The following is a 15,853-nucleotide window of genomic DNA, read 5'->3' on the forward strand; positions in this document are numbered from 1 at the left end:
TTTTAGTACCGTACACTGGATACGCGCATTCACTCTGAAGGGCAGAAAAAAAAAACAAAAAAAAAACTTTCAAGCGAGAGCAGGTGGCCCGACTTCTATAAAAAGACAAAAAACATCTGTCTGTCCCAAAGATGTGATCGATCCTCACTAAATATGTGCCCAACCCTACTCATATGCCCCAATCTCTGAAATTATTAGAACGTTTTGGTTTTGTTTTTTGTAGGCCTACTCCATTTGCGTCGCCATTGCCTGACGATGGCAATTATGCTGAGGTGGCTCCTATTTAACCCTTGTGCCTTGGAATCAGTGACACGCTCTAAGAATAAATTTTAGCCAAATAAGTAATTCTACTTTGAGGTGTGATAACTAAGTCAATTTTTAACATTTTTTTTTATTTCAACCACTCAAAATGTTCATTGGCATCAGAACTATCCATACATATGAAGTTTTTTTTTTTTTTTATGTATTCCCCCCTCTTAGGACAATACAAGCCCAAAGAATGGACTATGAAGAAAACGAACTGTGCTGTATACATGTATAAAAAATAAATAAAAAATTAATACTTCATATGACATAATTAGAGCTTCGAATAAGGCAATAAGTTATAACAACAATTTTTTCAATGCATGCCAAATTTTTTGACAATGGCAATTTAATGCAAAACACCCTGGAAAAGTAAATTTTAGCCAAATAAGTAATTCTACTTTGAGGTGTGATAACTAAGTCAATTTTTAACATTTTTTTTTATTTCAACCACTCAAAATGTTCATTGGCATCAGAACTATCCATACATATGAAGTTTTTTTTTTTTTTTATGTATTCCCCCCTCTTAGGACAATACAAGCCCAAAGAATGGACTATGAAGAAAACGAACTGTGCTGTATACATGTATAAAAAATAAATAAAAAATTAATACTTCATATGACATAATTAGAGCTTCGAATAAGGCAATAAGTTATAACAACAATTTTTTCAATGCATGCCAAATTTTTTGACAATGGCAATTTAATGCAAAACACCCTGGAAAAGTAAATTTTAGCCAAATAAGTAATTCTACTTTGAGGTGTGATAACTAAGTCATTTTTTAATATTTTTTTTTCTTTCAACCACCCAAAATGTTCATTGGCATCAAAACTATGCATAAATATAGTATATTTATTTATTATTATTATTTCCCCCCGCCATAGGACAACAGAAGCCAAATAATAGATTATGAAGAAAATTAACTGTGTTGTATATATGTATAATAAATAAATAAATTTGAATCTTTCATATGACATAGTTAGAGCATCAGGCAACACGGTAGCTTTGATAGAAAACTTTGGGGAAAAAAGTACTTTTTGTGGGGCTCCGGAGCGGCACCGGGACCCCTCCGTGACTTTAGCCGCAAATTGTGTTTGTTTTTCGGATACAGGAAGGCCCGATTTACACCCCCGTATCCGGCGTCGCACTTCAACGAGCCACGTATCTCTTGTGCTCACGGTTCCAGATATGTGTCAGATATGTGTAATTTTCCCCGTAGGACGTACGGTTCCGGACAAATAACGGAAAGAAAAAGCTCCATTACACCGATCCGTCCGTTTACTTTACCCGGAAATCGTGCGTCTTTTTCGGACAAATTTACATCGCCTGTATCCAATTGTATCCGGCGAACTGAAGTCAACACAGCGACGAGCTACATACCGTTCGGAAGCTACACGTCCCCCGCGGCATTCCAGGACGTGCTCATATGTTCGTTTATGTTTATTTTGTAGAAGTACTTACTTGCCAACTTGCATTTGCAGCTTTTTGTGTGTCCGATCGCCGTTCTTTTCTTTCTTTTCCTGAGATCCACGAAGCTCATGTCTCGTGCACGTTAGCCTCTTAGCACGTTAGCACGTTGTTGTGAATACAAACTAGCCGAATAAAAATCGAAGCTTAGCACTTTCACACGTAGAAATGCAACGGCCAGATAAGATAACCGACGAGGAATTCATCTCGACAACCGTTACATGTTACACTTCATAAGTTGCAAAAAAAAAAACGTTTTTTTTGTTTTGTCTTATCCCTAATGGTTATTGTTTCCACCGATCCATGCTCCTTGCCATGTTTTGAAGAATGCACGAAGGGAAATACGTCACCTCCACGTTGCACGCACGTTTGGCCACAATGGCACGCCTGCCCCCTGCAGCCTTGGCGAGCAAATGTCGATGCTCGGCTGTTCAAAATGGATGATTGAACTGTGCATGCGTGTGGAATATGCACGCTATTAATTCTGAAGTTCTGAAGTGAAGAAAGAGAAAAAAAATAATAAATAACAGCCTTCACACACTGAGGAAAACCGCTGTATTGCAACGACTAACAGTGGCTCATTTTGGGGAATAAAAACGACAACGAGCATTGCCATTCGACCCCTCCCACTAGGGAACGTGCTTCCCACGTCCATGCAGACAAAAAAACAGCATATCCCAACACGAAACATAAGTCAATAGCTCGCAATACCTTTTTCTGCACAAAAATATAAGTGGCGCGCGTGTACGCGCATCCACGAACACGCACGCGCGCCCACTAACGTGCACGCGCATCCACTAACATCCTGTCGAATGCACAATCAGTAAAAAGCACGAAGAAATAAGTCTGTGTGGAATATGGTGTGCTGGAATCAGTGAGGCGTTTGCAAGGAAAATCATTAATTGGCCTCTACCGCCACCTGGTGGATTTGGGGTGCAAAATCTTTCTCATGCCCATGGCACCGTCGAGGAATGTCCATAGAAGGATTTCATGCAGAAATCACGGAAATTGCAATAAAATACATGCAGTGTCCAATCGGTCCAAAAATGTCACTTATAATGTACATTAATGTTACGCGGTTGGCTAAATCCGATGCCAGCGTAATTATGATTGTTATCTCCCTCATGCAATGGCTCAGAAATGTTGGCACACTCGCATTTTGACGGTCCCCCAGTTTTCCAAAACCGTGGCTCATTTTTTTTATTTTTTTTTTATTTTTTTTTCCCCCCCCTGCACAATCAAAACCTAATTTACATAATTGGCTAAGCAAAATGCACGAGGGTTAAAATAAAAAATAATGTGACTTTTGATATTTTTTGAGTATGATTTGTGGAGGTGATAAGTAGCCTAACCTACAGAAGTGCACATGTAGGCTACATTTAGTGTGGAGAAGTCATGCTCGCCACCAGCGGGACTTCACTGGCCGCCACCTGCATGCAGCATGTTTTATTTTGAAGTAGAAAAACTTGAATGTTGTAGTCCGAGCTAAATTATGGCAATAGGCCTGTAGGTGACGCCATATAGAGCATATGTGTTCCTCATATTAAATGGTAACAAATGTGCACAATGCAGATGCTCTAAGCTGCAGTGGGGTGTTTTTTTGTTTTTTTTTCCCTTTTCTCCCCGGGTTGCACCTGTCTGGCCCCATCCCATGAGATATCCAGGGGAGAAAATAAATAAATAAATACAAAGCTATAAAGTGCTGGTCAGTGTGTGATTAACATTTCGCTCCCTCTCGCTAATCGTCAATGCCGCGGAACCAAACGGACAAACAACGTATGTATGTCACATTGTGCAACAAGCTGAGCCAAAATTCTAACATGTTAGACTTTCATTGCGATGGTCGTGAACCGTCCCGGACAACAGGCGACCAATCGTTGAACGTGTCACACTACACGGGCGACGCTACGCCAGCACAACCCAAAATCGTTTAAGACATGCCCCTTTTGTCGACGACACGTCGGCCGGGCCAAAATTGGGCTGTTTTCTTGTAGTCTGACCAAGGCATTAGCTATGTTCTAATGCTAATTGCTGCAAAACAGAAACAGATAAAAATATACTTTTTTTTTTCCTGATGAAAGAAGTGACTCTAATCTTTCTGTTGGTAGGTTCCATGTTTTTATAGCAATAGAACAGAATATTCTATGAACCTTGCAAAATCTGTCAAAATCGAGGAAAAACGGCTCGGAGTGAAGGGGGTTTCTTCAGTGAAAATGGCTGCAAGTGAATGAATGAATTATACACATTTTACATGCATCAGTTTTTCTCTAATTTTATCCATATGTTCTTATAGGGTTTTTTTTAATTACTCAAGTATAAGTAAGTTAACTTCTCCTAGTAGGGACCGTTAACAGTGGAACCCAGGGGAATACATGTGCTTGTGTAAGGTAGCAAACAGGAAAAAGAGCTCTATTTTGATCTGCACACTAAAGTCAAATTGTCACTTGTCTTGATCAGGTGTTCACTGACGACCACCTTGAAGACCAGACAGGTTTCCTAACACCTCCAACCAAACATGAAGCTCGCGCCATAGTGGACGCATTACTGGGGGGCCAAGCAGGCTCGGCTAATCCCGCAGGAAAGGCAGAGGAACACCATCAAAATGAGGAGAGAGGTCAGCAGCCGGCTGGCAGAGAGGAAACGGCGGCCGCCACCCTGATGGAGGTCTCCAGGGGCAGCTTGGACGACAACTCTGGCGCCGTTAACCTCGTCGGCATCAAGCGCAAAGCAGATGACACCATCCCACAGCTCGCATCAAAGACCATGACGACAGAACTTGACGTGTACCTGTCGGAGCCGCTGTGGGCAAACGGCTCCAGTTTACTGTACTGGAAATCCGCCAGTCGCTTCCCAATGCTGCAGGGCATCGCCAAGAGGCTGCTGGCAGTGCCCGTCACCTCAGGGGGCTTCGACAGGCTCTGCCCGATGGCTGCCTGTATCGTACGGGCTAAACGGAACCGTATGCCACCTCACACCATAGAGAGATTGCTTCTTTATAAGAACTCTTTGAAGACAAAGACTGGTAGAAAATCCGGCGGGGTCACTAAACACAGACAGACCAAGTGATCGGTCATTCTGTCATTGAAGTCAGTTTAAAAAAAATGCATTTGGCAATTCACAGATAGCCACTTGACTGTTTTTTTGTTTTTGTTTTGTTTACAGGGTTCCCGCGGGGCCTAAAAAAAGTCTTAAAAAGTCTAAAATTCAGAAAGTTAAATTTTAGGCCTTAAATGTCTTCAAAAAAACTAGGCCGTGGGGTGAACCCCAAAAAAGTGCCTAGAAAATGAGTTTCGCTCCCACTGTCTGGGCACTACTTGTTCAATGCATTTTTTGATAGATAATACCCTTCTGAACTTTGGGTTAAAAGTTCACCCAATGTTTTCCTGCCCCAATTTTGTCACAAGCCAGAAATGCATATATAGGTAAATAACAAAAAACGAAAATCTTGTGCTGCAGTTTTTGGTTGTAAAACGTCTTACATTAAATTTGGCAACAGAAAATCATTCCCAGATGTTATAAATACATAAAAAAAATAAAAATAAAGTACCTAACATCAGAAACAAGTATTGGTGGTTTGGTGCAATCATGTGAATTTAGATCATTAAATAAATATATTAAATTTGTGCCAAAAAAACAAAAAACGCTTCAACTAGAAGTGAAACCAGCACACAGATGTTACATTTAGCTATGTTTATGTTTCATATATGAAAACAATTCACAACCTATTACGTAATGAAAGGTACACAAGAAGCAGCATACATCGGCCAAAAATACTACCATGCACCACAAACCTGGAACAAGGCAAAATGGACTAGATGGAAATAGATGCATTCAGAGCCCAGATTATTATAACATATAGAATATTTATTAAAGTATCAGATTGTGTCATCACAGCATGTCATTTATACCCCCCTACCCAAAAAATATTAATAAAAAAAATAATAATAAAATAAAAATCAAATGTGCATTCACAATAAAACCTTTGGAACTTCATTGGAACAGCTCTCTTTTTTTGTGGCAGACCAATTTAACAAAGGTCTGTGTTGTGGAAAAATGGAATACAGACATTTTTATTTTTGCTTGAAAAGTGTTAAAATGGAGAGTTAACATCTTGATAATGAAACAAACAAAATGGCAAATTTTACATAGATTTTACAGCCCTGCACTGTAAAGTGTCCTCGTATGCCCTGTCATTTTCCAACCTGATGTTGTACCAGCCATGTGTTAGTGTCACTTTCTTGGCTTACGTCAGTAGACTCAGTAGTTGATGTATCTGATGAGTGAGGTACCCTGTCTAAAAGTTTGTCAGTTGTTGATAATGTCTCTACAAAAACCATTTCAGAGTTGTTGCTGGAAAGGGGTGTGAAAAACCAGCTGGGGGAAATCACACCTCAATCTTCGTTTCAGTATATCCTGCCTGAAATAGAAAATTGAAGGGAAAGATGAGCACAAGATACACATATTCACATCAGACTAGGGCTGCTCTATTATGGAAAAAAATAATCATCACAATTATTTTGGTAATAATTGAAATCAAGATTATTCTAAACAATTATATTTTGTTCAAATCAAGAAAATATTTAAACATTTGAAAATAAGACAATTACAATCATATGAAACTATAATTATGTAAGTTGCTTTTGGATCCAACAAAATTTATAATATATTATTATTATTATTATGTTAGCAAAAATTTGAAGTTGGGGTGCAGTGTGTGTGCAGTAAGCTAGTTTTGACATGGGTGTGTGGTAAAATAACTCGTGTGGGCGTGCCACAACTCAAAATTAGTATTATTAGTGCTGCAGCTATCGAATATGTTGGTATTTGGATATCCTACTGAAAATTCTAGTGAATAATCGTATATTTGGATAGAAATACAAATATACCTATAGGCCTATATACTTTCTTGGTCAAAGAACAATTATAAATACAGAAGACAAAAAAACACATTTGCATGTAATAATTAACAACCAACTGTTTTTCATTTTTAGAGAATCAATTTTATTTATTTATTTATTTTTAACTTAAATTGAGCTTGTCAGCAAACTATTTTTCTATGAAACAGTGAGATTTTAGACAAATCTCTCCCCATAGATTTCAGACAATGTGTTTCAATGTGAAGATTTATACGTTACCTGTAGTCTGAAGCATCAAGATCCCCGTGTTTATTAACACTATTCACAAACCCCTTAGCTTGTCCATTCTCATCACATCTTTGTCAACTATAATCCTTTGATTACTTGTTCACAAAAAGAATTTGTAGCTCTCAGCATTGGGTTGTCTAAAACACACACACACTCACTTAATATGTGCAGAGTCATGCTTTCTAATTACTGCTGTATCGAAATGTAAACAGAATACAAGTGACATATTGCTGACCAATGCTTTACATTTGAAATGTGTAATTTTAGCAAAGTGACAATGAAATGTGCAATGTAACAACTCACATTTGTTCGTCCCTGGTTGCTGTTGACTTTAAGAACCTTGTGTAATCTCTGAAACAAAACTGCACCTCCATTGTGACAGTCTTTTGTCTTGAATATGCAGAAGAATGGAACAGTCTTTCTTCATCTCAGCTGCCTGCAGCAACCAACCCGCCTTTAGACAAAAAAAGAATTACATTATAAGTGTTATTGTCACATCACCTCTTTACAGTATATGCACATCACAGATTTAAGTAAAGTAAAGTGTTTGTTGAGGTTGATGAGAGAGAGTTTGGGGAAAAGGGAGCGTGGAGCTGTGACTCTATTATGACTCTGATGGGCACAGGTAACTCGAGTTTGGTAACAACTGTTGGATTCACTCGATAAATCATTCAGCAGCTCGCCTTTTTAATAAACTATAGCCTTAAAACTTAACCTAGCAAAAAATTATTTTCAGCCCTATACTAAATATCGGTCACATTAATAACAGAAATGGGCACGCGTGTGTAAGCACATACCTGCTGACAATGTTTCTGCTTTGGCGAGATGATCCCTCTTCCGTGTTCCTTCCGATCCCAGACGAATATACTTTGAAATTTATTTTTACAAATGATGCAGATGGCTGGAAGGACGGGGCCAGCTGAAGCGATGGGCAAACCTGAACGGGAACGAAGTTTTTTCACCACTTTCTAACTTTTTTTCTCCTTTCGCTCTCCGACGTTGTGGTCGCCATTTTTGTTTTGCCGTTGCTATGGTGAGGAGAAAGCAGCAGCTACCTGATTGGCTCATGTGACCTAAATCACACCACTACCGACCTAATGGCACTACGCCCACACCAGAGATCACTGCGCCTCATCGCAAAATAGTGCCGGGGTTTCACCACCGAAAACACAAAATTGGCGGGTTTTCACAGGGTGAACTCCACGGATTCTTACTTACTACTGATAAATCTATTTTATGAAGTAAAGATTATTTAGTGCCCCTGGTAGTGGAGCGAAACTGAACGAAAACGTGTGTGACCTGACGGCCTAAACAACCATATTTTCATCCTAGGTCTAAAATTTAATTTACCCAAGTCTAAAATTCTTACATCCGCTCCTTACATTCCGAAAAGTGTCTGCTCTGTAGAAAGAAAGAAAAAACACAAAAAAAATGTGCGCGTTGCGTTGTTTCTATTATTTGCGTGCTCAAAGTGGAGGAGACATTTGAGGGAGTGCATTTGCATTGTAGTTCAATGTAGTTCAGGCGGGCGGGAGCGAAGGTCCGTGGGGCGGTGCAAATGAGATAGTTGGTGAGATGTGACGCTCCAGTGCTTGTATTGCCGCGAAATACAACAGGATGGGGAGGAATTATCGTTGTTGCTGTCTGCGGACATGTTAAGCTAACACTACGGGGACAAAAACAAACAAACGGGCAGGGTGGTGAACGACGAACTTGGCAGACCTGGGTTGGTATGTATTCACTTTTTTGTTTTTGTTACATTTATTGAACTGTGTACCAAAACAACAGAAGACATCACATTGATATTAGCCAAAGCATCATTAGCACAGTGGTGGCCAGTTAATTGCGATGCTGAAACGTTTTTTGGGTTTTTTTTCTGAGAGGACTTTTGCCATAATGTAAGTGAAGCAAAGCAAAGCCCCTATCTCCGGTGTGTGCGAATATATCACTGATTGTCCCAAAATGCAGACTTTTTCCTGCACTCCGTTCCCCCCCAACCTTATCCCCCACAACTTTACATCTCCAACTGCCTTCCTTTGTATTCTTAAGCACCCTTTCAAGGTGTTAAGCACTTTATCCCCCGCAACTGTACATCAACTGCCTTCCTTTGTAATCATAAGTACCCTTTCAACGAGTTCAGCACCTACTAGCCCCTCCCCTACCCTCCCCCTTACACATGGTAGTATATTTTGAGTGAGAGCACAGCACACAATCTCAGACTTCATTCAGACGTCACAATGGCATACGCAAAAAGGCTAACCCTTGAGTAAGCTTTAGCAATGCTGCAGAGTATGTCGGACTGTGAATCTGATGGTGGAAATGTTGGTAACATCGCATTTCAGAATAAAGATGATGGCACCGATTCTTCAAGTGATGAGAGCGATTCAGCTGAGAATGTATTTGTGCACCAGTAAATCCTCCACCCCAGAGGCGCACCAGGAGACAAGTAGCCAAATATGTGATCGAGCAGGAGAGTTCAAACACTGAGGCCTCATCAGATGAAGAGGAATACACAGTGCATGTCAACCCTTCTCGGAGCAAAAAACAAAAAGTTGATGATGTTGGTACAATGCCTGGATTCACAGAGAAGGGGAAAGATGGCACTGTTTGGTTGCACCGGAAAGTTGGAGACTTCACTACCCCTGAAAACCCACAAACTGCCTTCAATGGTTCTGGAGGGCCAACAGAGTCAGCAAGACGTAAAATCACAAGTCGCCTTCAAAGTTTCCTCTGTTTGGTGGATCCAAGCATGTTGCTGACCATCAGAGAATGCACAGTCCACGAGGGCCGCAGAAAAAACCCCAGCTGGCAGATGAGTAGAGGTGGGAATCTTGGGGCACCTCACGATTCGATTGCGATTACGATTCAGAGGCTACGATTCGATTATAAAACGATTATTGATTTCCCCCCAGGCAGCAGAAAAAAACCAATGTATTTTGGTGCTTTTAATGTTTCGTACATTAGTTACAAAAATAGTACAAACGTCCTCTCAGGCCTAAATAAACTACTATTTCAGTATCAAGTTAACAGTTCAAAACAGTAAATAAAATACTCAAGTCCTCATTCTGTAACAACAGCTTTTAAGTATATTCAGTCTTCAACAGAATAAAACATAGCATTGAGCAAAAATATATTATTTTTATCCACTCAAAAGTGCACTGAGATATAAATGAAAGACAATGTGAACTACTACTTCAATACAAATGCCTAAAAAAAAAAAAAAGTGCTTTCCTGCTTTTTAAATTGTGTAAAGATGAACATGTAAACATTAAAGTTTCTCAGAGGTACAAAAAAAAAAAACCCTCAAGTGCTTTTCTGCTTTTTAACTTGTGTAAACATGAACGTGTAAACATTAAAGGGATCGTTCGGTTTTTTTAACATGAATCTCAATTTGATCCTCACCTCCCGTGAGCACTGACTTCTTTCTGACAGCGTTCGGTGACACGCGTTCATGTTCGACGTTGGACGAGAGGAAAATAGTCCAGCAAGCTTCAAAAGCGTGATACATTTCCACCACAATACTCTTTTTCTGAATAAAGTCAGACGCCATTACCGCCAGCCACTACTTTTCTGTTCGTTCGTTCGTATCACTGCGCGGCGCCCTGTAGAACGCTAACCGACGCACTGCAGCCAGCCAGCTGATACTTCCGCCTGAAGTTGTTTGCCTTTTCGGAGCAGGTCTGATCTCACGAAGAGGTGGGTTGGTCAGCTCAGCCATGCTTGTTGTTGTTTTGAATGTCGAGGCGTGAGTTGTGGATGTGTACTCTCGGTCCGTCCCATTAAGCGTCCCGAAGACCGCGCGCGCTACTGCGTTTCAGTTCCGCGTACTTTTCGCTCCGGTCCACTTTTAGTTTCGGTTCCCTTGGCATATTTATATAATCGGAATTTGGACTTTTGTGAATCGTTCTCGATTGTTCCACGGCCGAATCGTGAATAATCTAAGAATCGGAAATTTTGCACATCTCTACAGATGAGCATCTCCGAGCTTATGGCGTTCCTCGCAATACTTTTTCGAAGAGCTGCCATGGGTTACATTGGTTCCATGCGAAACATGTGGGCGAATAACTTTGGCATCCCAGACATCAAACCCATAATGTCTCATAACCGCTTTTTTTAAATAAAGCGGTACCTTCGCTTTGACAAGAAGGACACCCGCAAGGAACGCATACAGAATGACAAATTTGCAGCAATTTCAGACATCTGGCAGAGGTTTGTTCAGAACTGTATGTCATACTACAGGCAGGACAGCATGTTACTGTAGATGAGCAGTTGTTTCCATCAAAGGTCCGTTGCCTCTTCCTGTAATATATTGCATCTAAACCTGACAAGTTTGGAATCAAGTTCTGGATTGCAGCAGATCTGGACACTAAATACATGTGCAATGCCTTCCCTTACTTGGGAAAAGACCCCACTCGTCGAACGGGAGAGAGGCTGTCGAGAATATTGTTCTGAAATTGATGGAACCATTTATGGACCAGGGAAGGACTGTTACTATGGACAATTTCTTCACCTCCCTGTCATTGGCTAACAGGCTCCTTCAACGAAATACAACTCTGCTTGGCACCATCAACAAAAATCGTCGGGAGCTACCAGCATCTGCAAAGCAAACCTCGGGGCGCCAGTTGCACTCCACACAGGTGTTCACATCTGGAAGAGCCTTGCTGACTGTGTATGCGACGAAAAAAAATAAATCTGTGTGTCTTTTGAGCACCATGCATCAGAAAGTGGAAATTGTGGACACCCGAAAACAAAAACCAAACACTGTCATTGATTACAACCATCTCAAATGTGGTGTTGACATCATGGATCAGAAACTTCGAAATTACTCTGTGCGTGCAGGAACAAGAAGATGGCCCATGGCTGTGTTTTACAACCTGCTTGACATGGCTGCCACAAATGCACATGTTTTGTACACAGCATGTAAAGAATCAAAAGAAAGTCGCCGATTGTTCATGCTGGAGCTTTCAGATGAGCTCAAAAACAGGCACATGCAGCAAAAGACACAGGAGGAAGAGCGCAAACAACTACTTCGTGAGATGAGATTTTCTCAGCACAAAAAGACTTAGTGCCAGGTGGGCATACTCTGCAATAAAAACAGAAGTACTCAACGTTGTGTACACTGCCGCAAATTTACCTGTGGCAAATGCAGGAAAGCTTCACCTTGGGAATGTGAAAACTGCTAGATGGGACAATTGTATGCTACATTTCTCCAATTTATATGTAGCGCTTTGTTCGTATGTAGTCAGACTGCACATCTTCATGTGAAATAAAAACATTATTTTTGAAGTTATACCTTCTGTTTCTGTGTTGTTTTTTCAAAACTGAAATTGAACTGTTTGGGTGGTAATTTCATTCTTCTGTCCTAGGAATATGTGATATTTCCAGAGTAGATTTTTATTATTGGTGTGTAGACTGCAATCAAATTCCCATTCACGACAGATTTTCAATAGAAATACTTCAGATGCAACTACGCTCTTCATAAAATGACAGGCTATTGTAATAAAAATATTTTTTTTACGGCAAATTCAAAATGTTTCTTGGCTCAAAAGACAAAACAGGATGTTGGTGAGTACCTACTGGCCCCTCCCTCCACCCTCAAACACAATCGTTTGCAAAACAATTTGCAATGCTCTGGGGTCAAAGAGCTAACACAATCGTTTGCAAAATGCAAAACAATTTGCAGCTCAATGGAGACGATCACCTCGAGAGGTGATTATTAGCTCTATAAAGGGAGGGGGGGGGTCATGCAGCGAAAAAGGAAAATTCCGGGAGTGCCAGTGAAGCGGCCGCGTTCAGAGGTGTGAACACACTGTACAGCTCTGGCAATGTAACGCTAGCGAGTAAAGCTAATCGAAACATTTGTTTTGGTCATTTCCTTTATTTAACCAGGCAAGAAACTCATTGAAAGTAACAATCGCTAATCCAAGAGTGATCTGATCACATGCTAACAAAGCCCCTTCTCTATTTGTGTGAATGTAGCATTTTAATTAGGTGGCTCGGTACTCTGTCCACTACCGGAAAAAACATACATTTCAAGTTTACGTTACCGACTTTCCGCCAAGATATTGCAGTTAGCTTGTCTGAACAGAGAGTGTGGACAATTATTTTTAGCGAGTCAGAACGGAAAGTGTGGACAGTCAATTTGTAAGAAAATGGGTAAATGCCAGTTCAACAAGAACTAACTCGAAATTCCCGACTTTTCCAGCTGGTTGGATGAGGTAGCCGGCGATAGGCACTCGGCTCGTTGCAAAGTTTGCAAATAAGATATAAAGTTGGGGACTTTGGGCGCGAATATGGTTGTATCGGCAAGGCAAGTTTATTTGTATAGAACATTACATACACAAGGAAACTCAGTGCTTTACGCAAGGAAAGGCAACACATAAGCATCAACAAACAGTAGTTAACATTGAGAGGAAGAAAAATAAATGAAAATAGGGTACAAAATTTACTATGAAGAACATACAATGACAATATTAAAACATTCAGCAAACTTTGAAAAACATTTAGCGTAAGGAAGTTTAAAATAAGAATAAAAATAATAATAATAATAAAACTTAATTCAAGCTGTTTACAATAGGTTGTATGTATGTGATTGTTGTGTACATTGTTTTGAGAACTGAAGTTCATCTCAGGTTGGTCATTAATTGTATATGTTGTATGCTTTTGGTGTACTTCGACATGTTTGAAACCAAAATAAGTTGCCATAGTTTTGAGAAACAAATATGTGACTTTTTTTTTCTTTCTTTCTTTCAGGGGTCTTCGGTCGGTCGTGAAGTTGGTCTAAAATTTTTCTCATAATGGTCTTAAAAAAAAAAAAAAAAAAGTCTTAAAAAAAAAAGGTCTTAACATTTCACTGAGTGCTTCCTTCAAGAACCCTGTGTTTAATAGAGTGAAGCCAGACTCCAATTAATGATGGGCAGCACATGAAATGGTAATTAGCACGTCTGCCTCACAAAACAGAGTTTTGGAGTTTGACTCTGTTTGTAGTTCTGCCCGTTATTTGGGTGGGATTACTCCGGTTACTTTGCCTTCCTGCCATATTCCAAAAGACATGCATGTTAGGTTCAGGGAAGAGTCTAAATCAGGGGTGTCAAACGTACAGCCAGTTAGGCCTGCAAAGGGGTTTAATCATTCCGAACCAGGCAATAGCCAGATTGATATTGTGATTCACTCAAGGGAGTTCTCCAAAATATCAATCTGGGACTACTCCACGGTGATTTGTTCGGGAAAGGCAGAACATTCTGTACAATACTTTGAGCTGATTTGTCGTCTTCATTCACGTCGAAGTGGGGGGAAAAAAGCACAAACTTTACCAGCTAAAAATGTACGAGCGCCTCTTGCTGTTCAGCATTCAACAAGGAAACAGTGAATAATGCTGCAACAACAGAATTAACTGCAGCGTCCGTTCATCCATGTTAGGTTTGTTTGTTTCCCCCTGGTGTCGTTGCTTCCTGGTGTCGTCACAGCTGCAACCACAATGTCGCTCTGTGATTGGTCGTTGGAAATCGATGGGCTCAGTACAAGATGTGTTCTCCAGTGTTTGTGAACTCATAAATACCGCAAAAATTCATCTTGCAGAGCAAGGTTTCGTATAATCCGGCCCGTGAGATGTAAATAAATAAATAAATAAATAGTAATGTCGGGCTAATTAATCAGCCAGCCACAATCAAAACATACATTTGTAATTCCACAAGCAATCCTCAGATGAGCAATGCAGCTTTTACATGGAATTGCCCTGGGTGACATTATTTTACACATAATCTTAAGTTATGGTTTGTTGAAAAAAATAAAACATAAAAACAGGCCAACATAAGTCAAACTAACATGCTACGACACACGACACACATTTGACTACTGGTAACAAACACATATGACTGCATCACACTATGCATTCTGGGAACAATATATATATATATATATATATATATATATATATATATATATATATATATATTAGGGGCGTGAATTGCCTAGTACCTGACGATTCGATTCGTATCACGATTCACAGGTCACGATTCGATTCGATACCGATTAATCCCGATACGAATTTAGAAGTCGATTGTTGCGATTTTTTTTCATTCAAATTTAGAAAATACTAATCAGTAATCGCGCGATGTAGTATCGCGATATATCGCCGAATCGATTTTTTTTAACACCCCTAATATATATATAACACTCTCGGAACTTATACGGGCAAAGGTGTTGCTGCATTCCATTTGCATTTGTATCATTTTTTTGGAGCAATATATTTACAGTTGAGTCCCACAAATTAAGTCTAAATCACAAATAGCAAAAATCTGTGTTTCCTCCATGTGGCCCCTAAGCTAATAAGAGTTTGACACCCCTAATCTAAATTTTTAGTTGAAACTGAATTGCTGTTTTTATGTGCCCTGGGATTTGCTGTCAATCAGTCCAGCAACGCAACTGCTCTGGCCCAAGGTCAGCTGGGGTCCGCTCCTACTCACAAGCGACTCTGAGGATGGCCCAAGGTCAGCTGGGGTCTGCTCCTACTCATAAGCGACTCTGAGGACAAAATCTATAGAACATTTTGTAAATAGTAATTTTTATACCTGGTGTTCATTGTCCATAATAAAAGAGTTTGTCAAAGTGAATCTTTCATAATGATTGTTACGTTGGTCTAATACCAATGTTGTTCTTGCCTAATTTTAAGCCACTTCTGTCTCTGAAACTTTAGCTATCATGAAAACTGACCAGCATTGCACCAAGTTATGTGCCATTGTTAACTGCATTTGTGGTATTACGCTGTGATGCTGAGTTGGAAATCGTATAAACACATTTTACACAATATAAAATATGGGGCTCAAATGTTCTGCCTTGACTGCAGTCAGCATGTGAAATTTGTTGATGAAATGGCTCAAGCCGGTATTCTTTTACCACCTTTTTTAAACTGAGTTGCTTCTTGGGTACTAATTATAATT

General features: G+C 39.9%; 1 protein-coding gene and 1 long non-coding RNA gene across 3 annotated transcripts in view; one reads left to right on the top strand and one right to left on the bottom strand.

The window, feature by feature from the left end:
* Positions 1-7,214, top strand: part of mybl2a (v-myb avian myeloblastosis viral oncogene homolog-like 2a) — a 78,427-nt gene extending 71,213 nt beyond the window's left edge. For both annotated transcript variants that reach the window (XM_077515150.1, XM_077515149.1), the window contains exon 12: positions 4,228-7,214. In XM_077515150.1, coding sequence (XP_077371276.1) covers positions 4,228-4,836 — 609 coding nt within the window. In that variant the 3' untranslated portion in view covers positions 4,837-7,214. The remainder of the gene's footprint in view (positions 1-4,227) is intronic.
* Positions 5,614-8,418, bottom strand: LOC144014854 (uncharacterized). The gene is made up of 3 exons (XR_013282601.1): positions 7,712-8,418; positions 7,218-7,368; positions 5,614-6,187 (listed from the first exon to the last, which is right to left on the bottom strand). It is a non-coding gene; the product is annotated as an uncharacterized LOC144014854 (long non-coding RNA).
* Between the last annotated feature and the right edge of the window lie 7,435 nt (positions 8,419-15,853).

The sequence above is a fragment of the Festucalex cinctus genome, chromosome 2 (assembly GCF_051991245.1).
Source record: "Festucalex cinctus isolate MCC-2025b chromosome 2, RoL_Fcin_1.0, whole genome shotgun sequence".
Classification (NCBI taxonomy): Eukaryota; Metazoa; Chordata; class Actinopteri; order Syngnathiformes; family Syngnathidae; genus Festucalex; species Festucalex cinctus.